The sequence below is a fragment of the Topomyia yanbarensis genome, chromosome 2, assembly GCF_030247195.1.
Source record: "Topomyia yanbarensis strain Yona2022 chromosome 2, ASM3024719v1, whole genome shotgun sequence".
Taxonomy (NCBI): Eukaryota; Metazoa; Arthropoda; class Insecta; order Diptera; family Culicidae; genus Topomyia; species Topomyia yanbarensis.
In genome coordinates, this window is record NC_080671.1 from 345,339,595 (window position 1) to 345,356,976 (window position 17,382).

Below are 17,382 nucleotides of genomic sequence, written 5' to 3' on the forward strand. Positions count from 1 at the left end.
TTTAAGTAAAAACCATTTTTCTCCACACAAGAAAAAATCATTTAAAACCAAATTTGCACGTTAAGAGCACGAAACATGTAACTGAATTAGTTATGGAGTTTGCGTTTCGACTTCGTCTCGTCAGAATCCGATTCTAACTTAGTGATAGGACTAAGTGCTACTAGTCCAAACCAAATGTTTCGATTTCTCATCAGCTTAAAATCGAGCTCCTTTTCTTGAGGAACATCACGTAGGACTAGGGGAGCTAGCGTCAACCCGGCGCTAGTTTAGTTCTGTTACTAAGTTAGTGTTGGATTCTGATGAGACGAAGTCGATACGCAAACTCCATAGCCAATTCGTTTGTTGAATACCAAAAATGTTATTTCGAAATGGTAGACTTACCACTTTCATGTAGTAAAATAAAACTGAACGTGACACAAGCTACGAAGCCAGTGCTGATGCAGTCTAACCACAGACCTAGTGCGGCATTACTACACATTGTCAGCTGCCACACGGCCGAGTGTACGTTTTGCAGGGCATCAAATTCCTGAGTGATCTTCTGCTGGGCAGCATTGGCTCGAACTGTTGAAAGACCGCTCAGAGTTGCCGAAAGATGTGAGAATACTGGACTACGAGCTGTGAATTGAAATCAAATGTTAGTTACCCTCTCTATTCAACATCCCACAGTTGGATCTTACTAATCCCTTCGAGACGTTTTAGATCCTGTGCCGGTCTGAGATATAGTTTCAGTGCCCCCGCGAACAGTACTACAGCTGCCAGCAACGCCAGCAAAAGGATCGGATTCATGATGGCAATGACCACCAGAATACCGACCATGACTAGCAGCACTTGGACAGCATCCATGATTGCTTTCGGTAGTAGTTCATCGATTGCCCCCATATCTTTGGAAAATCGGTTTAGGATTCGGCCTGATGGATTTATGTCAAAAAATCGCATCGGGGCAGCGAGTATTTTGGCAAACATGCGATCGTGCAATGTTCTGGATGCCTTCATGCAGATGTTGAAGAACAAATAGCCACGGAATATGGTGAAGAAGATTACTGCAATGATGAAAATTCCATATGTAGCGAGGTAATCACTGGTAGAATGGTTCACCGGAATATCTTGAAGACGGCGCTCTTCCTGACGGGTCCAGTAGGTCACAAAGTAATCAGAACCACTGACAACGACTTGAGTAAATACTAGTGTTATGAAAGTGAATAGAACCAGAAATACATTTCCTCCGGCCAAAAAGTACGTGGTCCAAACTTTCAGCGGAAGGCTACCCTCTGCTTGATCTTCGGCTGCGGTTCGGCCAAGGTGTTCGCTGATACTGGCCTGCAGGAAGCGAGGATTAAAGTACACATTTTACGAGTTTAAGTATATATTACTCACAGCACATGATATAGACGTAAGTCCCGGAATAGATACTGAACTTTTCATTAGTTGGTAGCTGTCAGACTTAGCACCGTCGATGAAAGGAATTTCTTCATCTGCCAACAAATCCTCAGTTTCTTCTTCGTCTACAGTGTCCACTTTCTCTTCATTTGAACCCAGTAGTTTACCGAAATCTAGATTACTTTGCGACAGTTCTTGATATGTACCTTGCATGAGAATCTTTCCCTGTTGAACAAAAGGCATTGTTAAACATCGAAACGATTGGCGGAAGTAAATTATCAACTCACATGTTCAAGTATCACAATCCAGTCAGCATCCTTCAAAAAATGTACCTGATGAGTCACTAAAATCCTCGTTGCCTGTTGCTTGGCTAGATAGCCCTTCGGTCCCATTACCTCATCAAACAGGTGACGTCCCACGTGAGTATCCACGGCGCTGAGCGGATCGTCCAACAGGTAAATAGAAGCATTCTTATAAACGGCTCGTGCCAGATTTACTCGAGCTCGCTGTCCACCGGAAAGCGAGGTCCCTCGTTCGCCCACTACAGTTTTATCCCCTTCGAGAAGTTGATCAAAGTCCGTTACTAAGGCACAATGCTCTACCACTTCCTGATAACGTTTACGATCGTACGGCAAGCCAAACAAAATGTTATTCCGAACGGTTCCAGTAAATAGCCAAGGTTCTTGGGAGCCATAGGAAACGTCTCCATTAATGACGGCTTCTCCCTTAAGTATCGGCAACTCACCCAGCAACAACTGAAGTAATGAACTCTTACCCGCTCCAACTGGTCCAACAACTGCCAGTAATTTACCCGCTTCAGCCTTAAGTGTTACTTCCTGTAGAGTTTTCTCCTTATTGCTCTCCCAGCTAGCGGAAATATTTGTCAATTCCACGGCAGTAGAGGGCTTCTTTTTTATATTCTCTAGATCGATTTTATGTAAACCAGCTATATTCGTATCCTGTTCATCCATCGCAAGGAATTCTTGAACCCTGTCAATTGATACCAAGGCTTCGGCTCCAAGCGAAATTGCAAGCGGATAAAATATAGCTGCTGTTAACTGTAGAATGTTGAAAAACTGTGCCATCGGAAACACAATATCGGCAGTGATAGGTCGACCTTCGAAGAAGCAGGCAGCGATCGCCAGGAATAACGTGGATCGCTCAGTAAACATCATCGTACTGAGATATATGCCACGAATGTACGAGGCCCATCGAATCTGCTGGACTTCCTTCTTACGCGCTAGCGAAACTACAGAGTGGAAAGGCTTCTCCCAGGCGTACATCTTGATCACCTGTATGCCCTGGATCAACTCATTCATAATGCCGACTCGTTGATCGGTTCGTTTGGCCACTCGTAATCGAAGCACGGACTGCAACCGACCAAGCCCAGTTTGAACTGGGATTGTTTTGAGTAACAACCCAACAACACCTATAACAGCTGCCCATTGGACACTGCGCCAAATAAGGTAACACGTAAAAACTGCCTAAAAATTTAAGATCAACACGGTCATTCATTTAATCTTTTAAAAATCAAAAACACAACAAACCTGGAACGGCAGCACCCAAACGTAGTGCAAAAAGATAAAACCATAATCCAGTCGGCTGACGTCGTTGGACAACAGGTTAATCAGATAACCGGCCGGCGTTTGTCCGGCTGCCTTTTTGGATATTCGCAATGTCTTCCGGTAGATCACCGAACAGCACGCGATCCGCATCCTTGCACCGACCAGCCGTTGCCTCAGATCCGAATGGTGATTGAAGAAACAACCCAGCAAGGTCAGCACCACCAGGACTATCGACAGGCCGTACACATCGTTCCAGGCATAATCGATGATGTCAGCTACGCTTGATAACGAGCGAACTCGAGTCGGTCCTTCCTCGTCCGTAAGGTCGATGTACCCATCATCTCGACTGTTGCTGTAATCTAGGCGGGAAATGAAACCATTTAGAGGACAACTAGTGCGATATGGATGTTGTTGGGAGTTAAAATGCACCATGAACCACAGAAAATATTTTTTGTGTCAATAGCAGTGGAAGGTTGACCTTATAATTATGTTTATTCTTGTCAATGAAAATTTGAAGTTTGATTGAGCGACTGAAAATCAAAGTCGCAAGAAAAGAACATACTTCGTGAAACCCGCATCTAGAATATTAGAATTCTGTATTTCTCCTTAGCGGAGGACAATTTTGGTAAAAAACTATTTTTCTCCATTAAGGAGAAAATTGCATAAAACCATCTTTGCAGGTAAGTGTACAAAACCTAACAGGACTAAGCTAGCGCCGGATGGGCGCTAGGTCCAAAACACTGAGACACAATTTGTGTTCCTGAGCAATCCCCTAGTGACCTCCTTTTCTTGCGGGACATCACGCCTGAATAGAAGTTTGCTCAGGAATACAAATTGTGTCTCAGTGTTTTGGAGCTAGCGTCAATCCGGCGCTAGCTTCGTCCTGTCACTAAGTTAGTGTCGGATTCTGATGAGACGAACCGGAAAAAATACCAGATTATTACAAAGTAGTTTTCTTTAACCGACTTTTAAACGAGAAATAATATAGTTACGTGTTTCCTTCTGAATGAATTATGTATTTTAACAGGTATCTGCCGATTTTTCTGAGGAGAAGTTTTCAATCGTTTCTTATGATGAAGGATCTCAATCTGAATTAAGCTATTGAAGTTTATATCTGAGTTTCACATTTTAATATATTTGAATGAGGTTTTATGAAGCATGTTCTGTTCTTGCGACTTTTATTTTCAGTCACTCAATTTTATTATTGTAACTCTAAAAACCCATCTTACCATCATCGCTGTAATCATCCCTATTAAGATGATTCCGATTTGAACTACTTTTGCTATCATCGACGCTTCTTCTCGTGCGCTCCAGCTCCGTTTCATTTTTATCCAGATCATGCAGAAAATGTAGTGTTGTAGCTAGAAAAACATCGGGTGGAGCTGTAGTACTGTTAATCAAACCACCGCCGCCGTTGGTAGAGTTGTTAGGCGTTTGGAATTGAATCAGCAATTGCGCCAATACTACTGGCAATATGGACCTGCCGCAAAAAAGAAACGAATACTTGTTAGCGCCTTTCTCATAATTAGAACGCGAAGATGTTCTTACTTGACCAGAACGAACAGGAACACTAGGAACCCATCGAATATGCATTGTTTATAGAAGGTACGAAACAATGCGTTCCGTAATCGAGGTGGCCGATTTTCTTTCCTGGCTCGTGAGATTTCCTTTTGCCATTTTCTGTCGATTTGGACAATACACAATTTAGACTTGGATATTGAATTGTCAATTTACTATGATTTCTTTGTCATACAAGGAAAGCCATTTAATGAAATAATAACCAGTGTTTATGTTAGTAAAAAATCCTATTAATACCATCAAGGAGATTTTTCTTATACCAATATCATTGAGGGTCAGTCTGTATACCGTAACTCAATTTATTATATTTCAATATTTATAGACAGTCTGCGCATTTTTCTCATTGAATGATATCTCTCTATCAGTTAGTTTGCACATGGTGATTGATCAGCAACGCTATTGTAAATTAAATTACCAGAATTTTTCTGTTTATTTAACTGCATTCAGTTGGCATTTTTAATCTGTTTTTATGCTTGTTTGATACACTGGGACGTTGAATATACGGTGAACATACGCATTGTTTTGCCTGAGTGGAATAATCACTTCATATTTTAGCATATGTATAATCGTAATATTCATGATTATCTTGGTACATGCAGTAATGTTTGTCTATTAGAACTGCAAATGGTTATGTCACTGGAGGCGGAATATGAACTAGAACCAGCCAGCATTCCGGTTCATTTTCCGGATGAACTTTACTGAGTGAGCTCGCACGCTTCTGTACAACTTCGTTACTACATACTCCGGTATGAAAATAATGAGGTGTACCCCATTAGACCTGAACACGATAGGCATACGGACGTTTGGCATACGTACGTTAGGCATAATGGACGATAGGATGATGAACGTTAGACATACTGGACGATTGGATTGGCATAACGGACGTTAGGCATAAATTATCACGTTGAAGTATCACCTAACGGAACTTAGGAGATGATGACATTTCGTCGCTGTTGTGCTATCTTATGACAAGCGCCATTTTGCACATTTCGAGAAAAACGATTTTTAAAGTTTGAGATTGAATATCATGAAACTTATAAATGGTAGAAACAATTCAGAAAAGACAATTGATGCTTCTACCTATTCTGTACTAATCTCTCAAATATTACGAAGATCGGTTGACTATGTTGCGAGTTTTCACTAAAAATGTAAACAAAAGTCGCACTCACGCGTGTCATAGGTGTGTATTGATGAAAAAATTTGTATGGTGTGTCATAATCGTGCATGGAAAATTTTCCAAAGAAAAAAATCACCAATTATGAACTTTTATTCATATCTTGGGCTTCATTTGGTCTATAAACAATCGGTTAGATGCATTTTGAAGGAAATGAGTCAGGGAATCTAGAAAAAATAGTTATTTTTAGTTACAGTGTTGCCAAATAGGCAATATTTCCAGTTTAAAGCTAAAACTGCGTTTTTCTCGCAATACATGTATTTTTCTTTTGAAAATTATTACGCTATTGTGTTCCTACGACATTTTTACACATAAATGCAACTAAAATTTTATTATAACTTGAGCCAATCCCAAGATATAATGATTTGAAGCAAAAAACTCACAATTTCTAATCACTTTTCTCGCTATATTTCAGTAACCAAGCAAAATTTCAAAATTCTGCAAACGCCATCTTGTAGAGTTTTGTTAGACGAGTAATGTGGCATATCTAACTCAGTTTACCCCAAAATGGCGTTTGTCATAAGATAGCACAACAGCGACGATTTGGTAGTAAGAGCGTGAATGTTTGAACTTTTCTTGAAATTTTGGAATTACTTTGAAGGCTGATCAAACACGATCAACATTTTATTCTCATAACTCTCCGAGCTCTCGATCGAAGCAGTTCGTTTTCTGGTGCTGTGCATAAAGTGAACAAGAATATATATTGTCAGTGAAGGTCAACTATTGTTTGAGGCAGTCTTTGTTCGCCGGTGCCCAGGCTGGTGAAGTGAATACCAGAATTGCCGGACACGCCGCTATATAAGCTAAGTATTATTTTTCTTTCTTTCGTTTCCCTTTCCCCGATCGGTCTACTTTTCCCTTTACCCTGAATACAAGTTTCATCTCTCGTTTACACCACGTGCTATCCTCGTGCCTAAATGGCCGAGGGCGAAGTAACATTGGATGGGAATGATATTCCCATGGATTTACCGGATAAACCCGATATTACTCCCTCCCCTGATTCCCCCAGTCCTCCCCGTATTAAAACATACCCAGCCAGTTCAAATGGACCCTGGGTGGTGTATTTCCGGCCCAACACGAAATCGCCCAATATTCTAGAAATATCACGGGAGCTGACTGCTAACTACCCGGCCGTAGCTCAGATAACACGTGTTCGAGCCAATAAGATACGCGTTATAGTAAATGACCTCGATCAGGCAAACCAGATTGCTCGCAGCGAGCGTTTTACGAAACAATTCAGAGTGTATGTGCCTTGTAGGGCAGTGGAGATCGATGGAATAGTCGCCGAACCGGGTCTAAAGTGCGAAGACCTGTTGAAGTACGGGGTTGGCTGCTTTAAGGACCCTTCACTTCAAAAGGTGAAGATTCTGGAATGCAAGCAATTGTATTCTGCAAAAACAGAAAATGATAAGACAACTTATTCTCCGTCAGACTCGATTCGGGTGACTTTCTCCGGGTCTGCTCTTCCCAACTATGTCCTCCTGGATAGGGTTCGCTTACCCGTTCGCCTGTTTGTACCGCGGGTAATGAACTGCAGCAATTGCAAGCAACTGGGCCACACAGCCACTTATTGTGGCAATAAAAAACGGTGCGGCAAATGCGAGGGAGAGCATGAGGATGACGCTTGCGGTGGAGAAACTGAGAAGTGTATTTACTGCGGGGGCCCTCCGCATGCTCTTAAGTCATGCCCGGTGTACAAGCAGCGCGGGGATAAAATTAAGCGCTCCCTTAAGGATCGCTCGAGGCACTCTTATGCAGAAATGCTAAAGAATGCTTCGCCATCTGTCCCTTCCGAAAATTCCTTTGCTCTATTGGCTGGCGTTGAGCAAGAATCTGACGACCCACAAGAGGGAACATCATTGGTTAACCCAGGGGAATCCAGGAAGAGGAGAAATCTAGCCTCCCCTACATTGCCTCGTAAGGGTGCCAAGGTGTCGTCCACTCAGAGTGCGCCATCTACAACCAATAAATCCAACGGAAGTGATGCACAAAAGCCGAAGCAATTTGCTCCAGAACTTGGAAATATTAATTCTAACAAGGAGTACCCACCACTTCCAGGGACACCAAAAACCCCAAGTGTCCCCGTTTTTCAAACAGATACTCAGTCCAGTAACGGACTAATGAAATTTTCTGACATAGTGGACTTAATTTTCACAGCTTTCAATGTTACTGATCCTCTTAAAAGCCTTCTGATACGTTTTCTCCCTATAGTGCAAACATTTTTGAAGCAGTTGACTACTAAATGGCCCCTCCTTGCAGCGATCGTATCCTTCGATGGCTAAGTCATCGAACGAGGTCACCGATTCGATCACTGTTCTACAGTGGAATTGCAGAAGTATCCTCCCGAAAATCGATTCCTTCAAATTCTTACTAAACAGTTTAAAATGTGATGCTTTCGCATTATGTGAAACCTGGTTAACTTCTGATATAAATCTCAACTTCCACGACTTTAATATAATCCGTCTGGATCGAGAAAACCCTTATGGAGGAGTACTTTTGGGGATCAAAAAGTGCTATTCTTTCAACCGAATTAACCTCCCTTCGACACCAGGCATTGAAATTGTCGCTTGTCAAGTTTTAATCAAAGGTAAAGACCTTTGCATTGCTTCCATCTACATTCCTCCTAGAGCCTCGGTAGGGCACCGAACGCTTTGTAATATCACGGAATCCTTACCGGCACCGCGGCTAGTTCTGGGAGACTTTAACTCGCACGGTACGGTATGGGGTTGTCTTCATGATGATAATAGATCAACATTAATCCAAGATCTTTGCGACAATTTCAACATGACCATCTTAAACACGGGAGAAATGACGCGGATTCCTACACCACCAGCACGCGCAAGCGCGTTGGATTTATCGCTTTGCTCGACATCGCTACAGTTAGATTGCATGTGGAAGGTGATCCCTGATCCCCACGGTAGCGATCATTTGCCTATCGTGATTTCAATTGCTAACGGTTCAAGACCATCGGAAACAATCAATGTCTCGTATGACCTCACACGGAACATTGATTGGAAGAGTTACGCGACCGCGATATCCGTTAAAATCGAATCCGCTCAAGAACTTCCTCCGGAGGAAGAGTACAGGTTTTTGGCTGGCTTGATTCTCGACAGTGCGAATCAAGCTCAGACTAAACCAGTACCCAGCGCGAATACCCATGGACGGTCTCCCACCCTGTGGTGGGATAAAGAGTGCTCAGAGCTGTACGCGGAGAAGTCCACTGCATATAAGGCCTTCCGGGAAGACGGGTTACCCGCTAGCTATCAACAGTACGCGTCGTTAGAAAGGCGAATGAAGAGTCTAATGAAAGCCAAAAAACGCAGTTATTGGCGCCGGTTCGTCGACGGGTTAACGAGAGAAACAGCGATGAGCACTCTTTGGGGTACGGCTCGACGTATGCGTAACCGTAATAGTACCAACGAGAGCGTGGAATATTCAAACCGTTGGATATTCGCTTTCGCCAAGAAGATCTGTCCGGACTCTGTCCCGGTACAGAAAACGTGCCGCGCCGCGTCTCCTCCCGATACCGCGAACGAAACACCGTTTTCGATGGTGGAGTTTTCACTTGCTCTCTTATCATGCAACAATAACGCCCCAGGGTTAGACAGAATCAAATTCAACTTGCTGAAGAATCTGCCTGACACTGCAAAAAGGCGCTTGCTGAACTTATTTAACAAGTTTCTTGAGGGTAACATTGTCCCTCATGACTGGAGGCAAGTGAAGGTCATCGCCATTCAAAAACCAGGAAAACCAGCCTCCGACCACAACTCGTATCGGCCGATTGCAATGCTGTCCTGTATTCGGAAGTTGTTCGAGAAAATGATCTTGTTTCGCCTCGACAATTGGGTTGAAGCAAATGGCTTACTGTCAGATACACAATTTGGCTTCCGCAAAGGCAAAGGGACGAACGATTGCCTTGCGTTGCTTTCTACAGAAATCCAAATGGCCTATGCTAACAAAGAGCAGATGGCATCAGTCTTCTTGGATATTAAGGGGGCTTTTGACTCAGTTTCTATCAACATTCTGTCAGAGAAGCTGCACCAGCATGGTCTTTCACCGACTCTAAATAACTTTTTGCTAAACCTGTTGTCTGAAAAGCACATGCACTTTTCGCATGGCGATTTAACAACATCGCGATTTAGCTACATGGGTCTTCCCCAGGGCTCATGTCTAAGTCCCCTGCTCTACAATTTCTACGTGAATGACATTGACGATTGTCTTGCCAATTCATGCACGCTAAGGCAACTTGCAGACGACGGGGTGGTCTCTGTTACAGGGCCCAAAGCTGCCGACTTGCAAGGACCATTACAACATACCTTGGACAATTTGTCTGCTTGGGCTCTTCAGCTGGGTATTGAGTTCTCCACGGAGAAAACTGAGTTGGTTGTTTTTTCTAGGAAGCGTGAGCCGGCGCAACTCCAGCTTTTATTAATGGGTGCAACGATCAACCAGGTTTTCACATTTAAATATCTCGGGGTCTGGTTCGACTCTAAAGGTACCTGGGGATGTCACATTAGGTATCTGAAACAGAAATGCCAACAAAGGATCAATTTTCTACGAACAATAACTGGAACATGGTGGGGTGCTCACCCAGGAGACCTGATCAGGTTGTACCAAACAACGATATTGTCGGTGATGGAGTACGGGTGTTTCTGTTTCCGCTCCGCTGCGAACATACACTTCATCAAACTGGAGAGAATCCAGTACCGTTGCTTGCGCATTGCCTTGGGTTGCATGCACTCGACCCATACGATGAGTCTCGAAGTGCTGGCGGGCGTTCTTCCGCTAAAAAATCGATTTTGGGAACTCTCATATCGATTGCTCATCCGATGCGACATTCTGAACCCGTTGGTGATTGAAAACTTCGAGAGGCTCGTCGAGCTTAATTCTCAAACCCGATTTATGTCCTTGTACTTCGACTACATGGCACAGAGCATTAATCCTTCTACGTATACTCCCAACCGTGTTCGTTTCCTAGATACTTCTGATTCTACTGTATTCTTCGACACATCCATGAAGGAAGAGATTCGTGGAATCCCGGACCATATACGCCCTCAAGTGATCCCCAATATATTTTATAATAAATTCCGAGAAGTCGACTGTGACAAAATGTTCTACACTGACGGATCAAATCTCGATGGGTCCACTGGCTTCGGTATCTTCAACAATACTATCACCGTTTCATTCAAGCTCAATGATCCCGCTTCAGTTTACGTCGCAGAGTTAGCTGCAATTCAGTACACCCTTGGGATCATCGACACTCTGCCCACAGATCACTACTTCATCATTTCGGACAGCCTCAGCTCTATCGAGGCTCTTCGTGCGGTGAAGCCTAAAAAGCAATTCCCGTATTTTCTGGGGAAGATACAGGAGTCCTTGTGTACGTTATCTGAAAAATCTTATCAGATTACCTTTGTTTGGGTACCCTCTCATTGTTCTATCCCGGGCAATGAAAAGGCCGACTCATTAGCAAAGGTGGGCGCATTAAATGGTGAAATATACGAAAGACCAATCTGCTTCAACGAATTTTTTAGTATTTGTCGTCAGAGGACACTCAACAGTTGGCAAACCTCGTGGAGCAATGGTGAACTTGGACGATGGCTACATTCGATTATCCCAAAGGTATCAACGAAGCCTTGGTTCAGGGGGATGGATGTGGGTCGGGATTTTATTCGTGTAATGTCCCGACTTATGTCCAACCACTACACCTTAGATGCACATTTGCGGCGTATTGGGCTTGCGGAGAGTAGTCTGTGCGCTTGTGACGAGGGTTATCATGACATCGAGCACGTTGTCTGGGTATGCGCCGGGTATTTGGACGCCAGGTCTCAGTTAAAGGATTCCCTTCGGGCCCGAGGTAGACCACCCAATGTCCCAGTCCGAGATATGCTGGCAAATCGTGATTTCCCCTATATGTCCCTTATTTATACTTTCATAAAAACGATAAATATCCCAATTTAGCCCCTCTCTTTTTATTTCTCGTTTTTAGAAGTTTTCTCTTGCCGTGTGGAACCGATAAGCTTCAGACTGCCACTATGTAACCGCCGTCGCCCTTATCGCTACGGAATCTGAAGCGAGAGCGACTCGAGGTCCGAAGGATTCCCTTTGAAGGATTCCCCGCGGGTCCGAAGAATACCATCCGCCAATCCGACCTACTAGACTGAGGCGCAAATTTGTTTCGCTGATCTCCCGTTTGCCCGAAAGTTGCAAGTTTTGCTCTTCTCTACCGGTCACCATCTACGCCTTCTCTCCCCTGTCCTTGATACAACTACTTCTACACCGATTTTGGAAATGACCAAGCATAAGTATCCGATAAAAAATCAAATTTGTATTCCGTATTCCTAGTTTTAAGATAGTTGTAATTTCTACTCTTTGTTAAAACTATTGTCCCCCATCTTGTAAATAGAATTGTATCCCTAGTTTTAAAACATCTGTGAAATTTTTCATAAATATTTGTTCCCCCTTTTGTGTACCAAACTATATTGTTAGTTTTAAGATAACTGTAAATATTTCCTAAAAAACTATTAGTATTGAATTCCTTGTTTTAAAATTTTTCATAAAAAAAATCTTTTGCCCCCTCTTTTATATATAGAATTTTTTTTTTCTAGTCTTAAGATAGCTGTAAATTTTTTCTCTTTTTTAAAAAAATATTTCAACATTGTAACCTCCTAGTTTTAAGATATTCAAAATGTAAAAACAAAAGAATTCGGCACCGCCAAGCTAACGCATTTGTGCCTATCAAATAAACGAAATGAATAAAAAAAAAAAAAAAAAAAAACATTTTATTCTGCTGTATATACTCGAGAAAATACTTGCTCAAATAAAAGGAGCAGACCGAATGCTTGATATGTCGAAACTCAGCTTGCGTTGATTTTTCGATGTACAACCGATAAATTGAACTTGACTAAAATAGGCTCAACTTTCTTGTTTAAAATCAATTTTATTTGTATTAATGTATGAATAAAGCACATTAACTTAGTTCTTACATACATGCATGGTGTAGTTATCCAAAAAGAAAATATATGCATTGAAGAACAGCTCATGAAAGAAAGAATTATGTATTTGTTGCTTATATATTATCTCCCATATCATTCAGTTCAATGATTATATTCTTGGGGCCAGCAAAGATATGACTACGGGAATTGTCTGATTTGAATGAGAGTTTTTTCGTGTACTGTGACTAGTTACCGAAACATAAAAGGTATGGTCAAGAATGTAACATCCGTACCTTAATGCTAATGCTGTCCATAATACTAATAGCTGCCAAAGGCTCGAAAACTTAATGTTTGTTCATTATTATGCTTTATTTTTCAATATTTGGATGCAATTGTATTGGTACTACATCTAATAGCCTTGAATCAAACATGTTCTCTAAGCGTTCAACTCATCCATGAAAAAACAGAAAAAATATGTACACTTGTAAGGAATAAATATCTCTCATGGTGTATTTATTTTTGCAGTCTCTTGTTGAAGTTATACGAAGGTATGAAATTGTATATAAGCGTAGTTTTTTACAATAAATTGGATCAACTCAATTCTTACAAGCCGTGAAATAACTAGACGAGTAGAGTGGAGTCAAGTAGGTCAGTTTTCTTTGGCAATCTCGTCTCGATGGTAGTTTTGTACTGATTTTGACAAACAAGTACTCGTTGGAAAGATTATACATCTGTCAACGTTTGGGCAATAATGGTTTTTTGCCTGGCTAAATATGTCGCAAGCTAATTCCAATTAGGCGAAGGTGCTATTTAAACTTTTTTTTTAATCTGAAGGTACGATAGCTCACTATATTCGAGGTTGAGTTAAGCAATGTACACGCCTAGAAAATCACCGGTTCTACTTTCATTTGAAGAGTATTAATACTGCAGATTATTCAAAAATTAAATTCAAATTCAAGTCACTCAGGTAAGAAAATGAGAAGTGGCAAATGATGTGAAACATCACGAAACCGCGAAAGGAAAAAATATGCTGTTTCGGCAGCTGCTTCTGGTTTCTAACTTGCGAATGACTTCTTCGGTGCCCTCGTCGTCGCCAGAGTGTGGAATCGAAGTTGTTCATTCCGGCTCACGTGGTTGCTTAGTTGTGAGACGATCAGTAGTGATTTATAGTGCCCCTAAACGGCTGACCTATCCTGCCCCCGTATGTTTAATGTTGATGTTCGTATTTTTTTTCAAAAACAAAAATATCGAAAAGCTAACTCAAAATTCGTGTTCAGCAATTACCAACCTGACATTTTTTACTTTGATTAAATGTACTGTTCTGAGGAGGAAAGACAATGCGTTTTCACGGAACAACACGAGAAAATAAAAAAATGAATGAACGACGCCGTAACTTATAGCTGATTCACGGTAACAGCTGAAATGACAGTAGTCAACGATGTTCTCTACCGTGTATCTAATTCACACAAGATGAGCGACCTTTGCAATAACATAGCAAAGATAACTGCCTATACCTATTGTACCCCCATGCCTATTCAACCCCATTCTACTCTATGCTTGGAAACATGAATCTGACTATGAATACAAACAAGGGATGCCCTCAAAGCGGAGCTCTATCACTCTTATTGTGGTAATTAGTTGTAGACGAGCTATCGAAATCATTAAATGAAATGGGATACGAAGTGATTGGATTTTCAGAAGATGTAGTCCTCGTGAGGGAAAAATGTGACTATGTTATCGCAAATATCAAAAATCTGCATTGAACGTCACTTCGAAGTGACCGGACCCGTAACAAGCCCAGACTTGGTGCTTAGATCCAGACAAGTGTCTGGATCCTGACCCTCGGTTCGGATACGTGGATCCTAACCGTAGGTCTTGCTTTCCATATATGACGGGAAGTACTGTTCGTGTATATGTGCAGTCGCTACCTTGTTATTGACGTGCGTCATAGAAAAGAAATTTGAATTTAACACCGACAGAACTACCCCACCAGCCACCACTATTCCGAGTCGTTTTTTTTCTGACTGTGCTTTGAAGCTAGCCGAGTGTGAGCCGATTTTTTTGAAATACGGAATGCGTTGTGCAGAGAAAATCGAAGCTCGTCTTTATCCACATTGCGTTTGCTTCGCTTGATGCGCAATACAATGACAAGCGAAGTGCTACACACTTCCAGACAATTGGCGATTCTACGTTGAAACCGCTCACAGATAGCGCTGGAAGCAAAGTGCAGCTGATTTCGACACAGATCTTTCAATAGGGCCAAAGTCGCAATGTACTCAAATGGAGAAAAATCAGTTTCAATATACGGCGATGCTTTTCTAAATGTAGTTTTTATTGTAGGTATAAATTACTTTATGACCATGTTTTTCCGGAAGCATCTATGGTTAAACCTTATGACAATATAACAAAGAATTTAATTCCTATGTGCTTTTAGTGGGTAGAAACTAAAAAAATGCTTATGCCCAATTTGCATCCCAGCCGTGATTTCGCCCTTCAGCAACCACCATTTGCGGAAGGGCTAAACGGTGTACATAATTTTCATAAGGGCGCGGTAAAAGGGCTAAACTGACTCTGTCTTGCTGGGTAGGGCTGGGTAAATGGGCGAGCTTGACAGTGTACTTTTTAATAGGGCTCAGCAAATGGGCGCATAGAAACCCAATGTAAATGATAGGGCGCGTGCATCTTTTCTTCGAATTTCATGAAAATATCGAAATATTCGAATGTTTATGTGCAACAACTATCGAGTAGACATGATCCTAGTAGATATTGCTTATCATTTATATAATAGAACCGCCGTTTAAAGAATAATTTTGTGAATAATAACCGTACGCCCGGTTCTGTCAAAAAATGTAAGTTTAGCCTTTATATTCCATATGAGAAGAAGGGCCTAAGTCGAAATCTCGAAGAAAATGCATGTTTCGCCGTTTTGTTTTCTTTAATTATATATCGAACTAAAAACCATTTTAACTAATTTTCACCTCAATCTTGTAGTATTTTTGTCGCATAATGTCATAATAGCGAAAACGCAGTTTGTTTACATTTGCGATTTAAGCCCTAATGAAAGATCTATGTCGATTTGATTCTGTTCTGTCATAGTGCATATATTTTCTGTAAACATTGGTAAAAAATAACTTTTAAACACCAAATCACCGATCAATTTGTTGATAATTGTTTATGAAAATGAAGGAAAACCATCATTTTATAAGATGATGAGTAAGCATCTTTCGAAAAGGGTGTAAAACATAGTGGTTTCTAATATTATTCGCAGAGCTATATGTGTGCTATTCCGAAATGTAATTTGTTGAGCACCGTAGCCGCCGCAATATTTTTTCCCTTCATGAGATGGTATAAATTCTATCAAGATCACGCGAGGAAAGAATACATCCGGCTAATAGGAAAGTGTCAGCTTTGTATCATACACAGCCAATCCTTCCCTCTGATAGTTTTCACTGAATCTCCTACGTAGTCCAATATATGAAGGAGTTTGACATTGGTACTGATTGGGTCTCGGTTTCGAGTTGGAACTTTTTTGTGGAACGATTTTTTATAACCCCGATAATACCCTGATTACATTTCGAAGAAATGTATGAGCCAAATAGTTGCAAATGGCTGTAATTTCAGAATAATTGCAAACAAAACTAAATTTTTCACTTGTCTCATTCATATTTTGGCAGTGGTAACCTTTTTTCGAGAAGAAAATGAAGCTTTTGTTGTAAGCTACGACTCACTTGCGGCAGAAAAAAGCAAACTGTATCACTTTGCCAGTTCATGAGCTGAATCATAGGTGTCGCATGACTAATTTTGGTTTTGCCGCAAATCGCCAATTCGTGATCTAACGCTGGATGCCGCCCGCCAAACAGCACGAGAGTGAAATGATGATGTTTTTATTTTCATCTGTCAAAACACATTGGAAAGTAAATTTTTAATTTTATATATTCTATCAATATTATAATTAAATGTTATTTCTTCTAATGGAAAGTAACATTGATGAAGAAAATATGTTTCCCACCTCTAAAAAATATCCAGGCGGTAAATTTCTTGTTACATCACTAAAAATTCGTTCTTCCGGTTTCAGTTTATACTAAAATGAAATTCAGAGATTAAAATTTCGATAGAAAACATGATAGTGAGCGAAAATCATTGAATTGAAGAGTGCAGGAGTTGGCAGTAGACAGGCTTGTTATTTGCTCACACAATGAGCCACAAAGAGCGAAATACACCGATTGAAAATAGAGCAGCACAAAAACACTGCGATGTGCAGAACGACCGCACAAAGAGGCACTTAAAAGAGTAAGATCTGTGCACCAAGAGCTGCACAATTTCGTTCAAAGAGTCACCTTGAAGAGCCACTTTTTTGTGCCTCCCTTCCCTGGAAAGCAGGTAAGAAGGCGAATCAAACTACAATTCAGATAAAGTTTGACCGGAAGAACGTTTTAAAAATGTTTTTGGTTGCCTTCTCTACTTACGTGCGCGTGGGACCAAGATACACGCTAAAGAGCCTCTTTATTTCTACTCTTTGTGGCGTGCAGCCATGGAGTAAAATACACGTGTGGGAGCAACACGCATCGGAGTGAAGAGGTTTAGTGTGAAAGAGAAGAGCGGTGGTTCGCATGAAAAGTGCAAGGAGCGTTTGTTTTTTTTCTCTTTATTTGCTCTGAGGTGCATAACATCCCTGGCAGTAGAGATTATCCACTGATAAATCCAATTTCTAAATAAACATTTTCCGTATCTAGAACAACCAACCTAACCTCAA

General features: G+C 41.3%; 1 protein-coding gene across 1 annotated transcript in view; it reads right to left on the reverse strand.

The window, feature by feature from the left end:
• LOC131684149 (ATP-binding cassette sub-family C member 4-like) overlaps positions 1-17,382 on the reverse strand; it is a 29,418-nt gene that overhangs the window by 1,387 nt on the left and 10,649 nt on the right. Inside the window, exons 3-9 of the mRNA XM_058966732.1 lie at positions 4,491-4,622; positions 4,172-4,422; positions 2,925-3,301; positions 1,665-2,861; positions 1,375-1,602; positions 678-1,317; positions 382-615 (exon numbers count right to left, since the gene is read on the reverse strand). Coding sequence (XP_058822715.1) covers positions 382-615; positions 678-1,317; positions 1,375-1,602; positions 1,665-2,861; positions 2,925-3,301; positions 4,172-4,422; positions 4,491-4,622 — 3,059 coding nt within the window. The remainder of the gene's footprint in view (positions 1-381; positions 616-677; positions 1,318-1,374; positions 1,603-1,664; positions 2,862-2,924; positions 3,302-4,171; positions 4,423-4,490; positions 4,623-17,382) is intronic.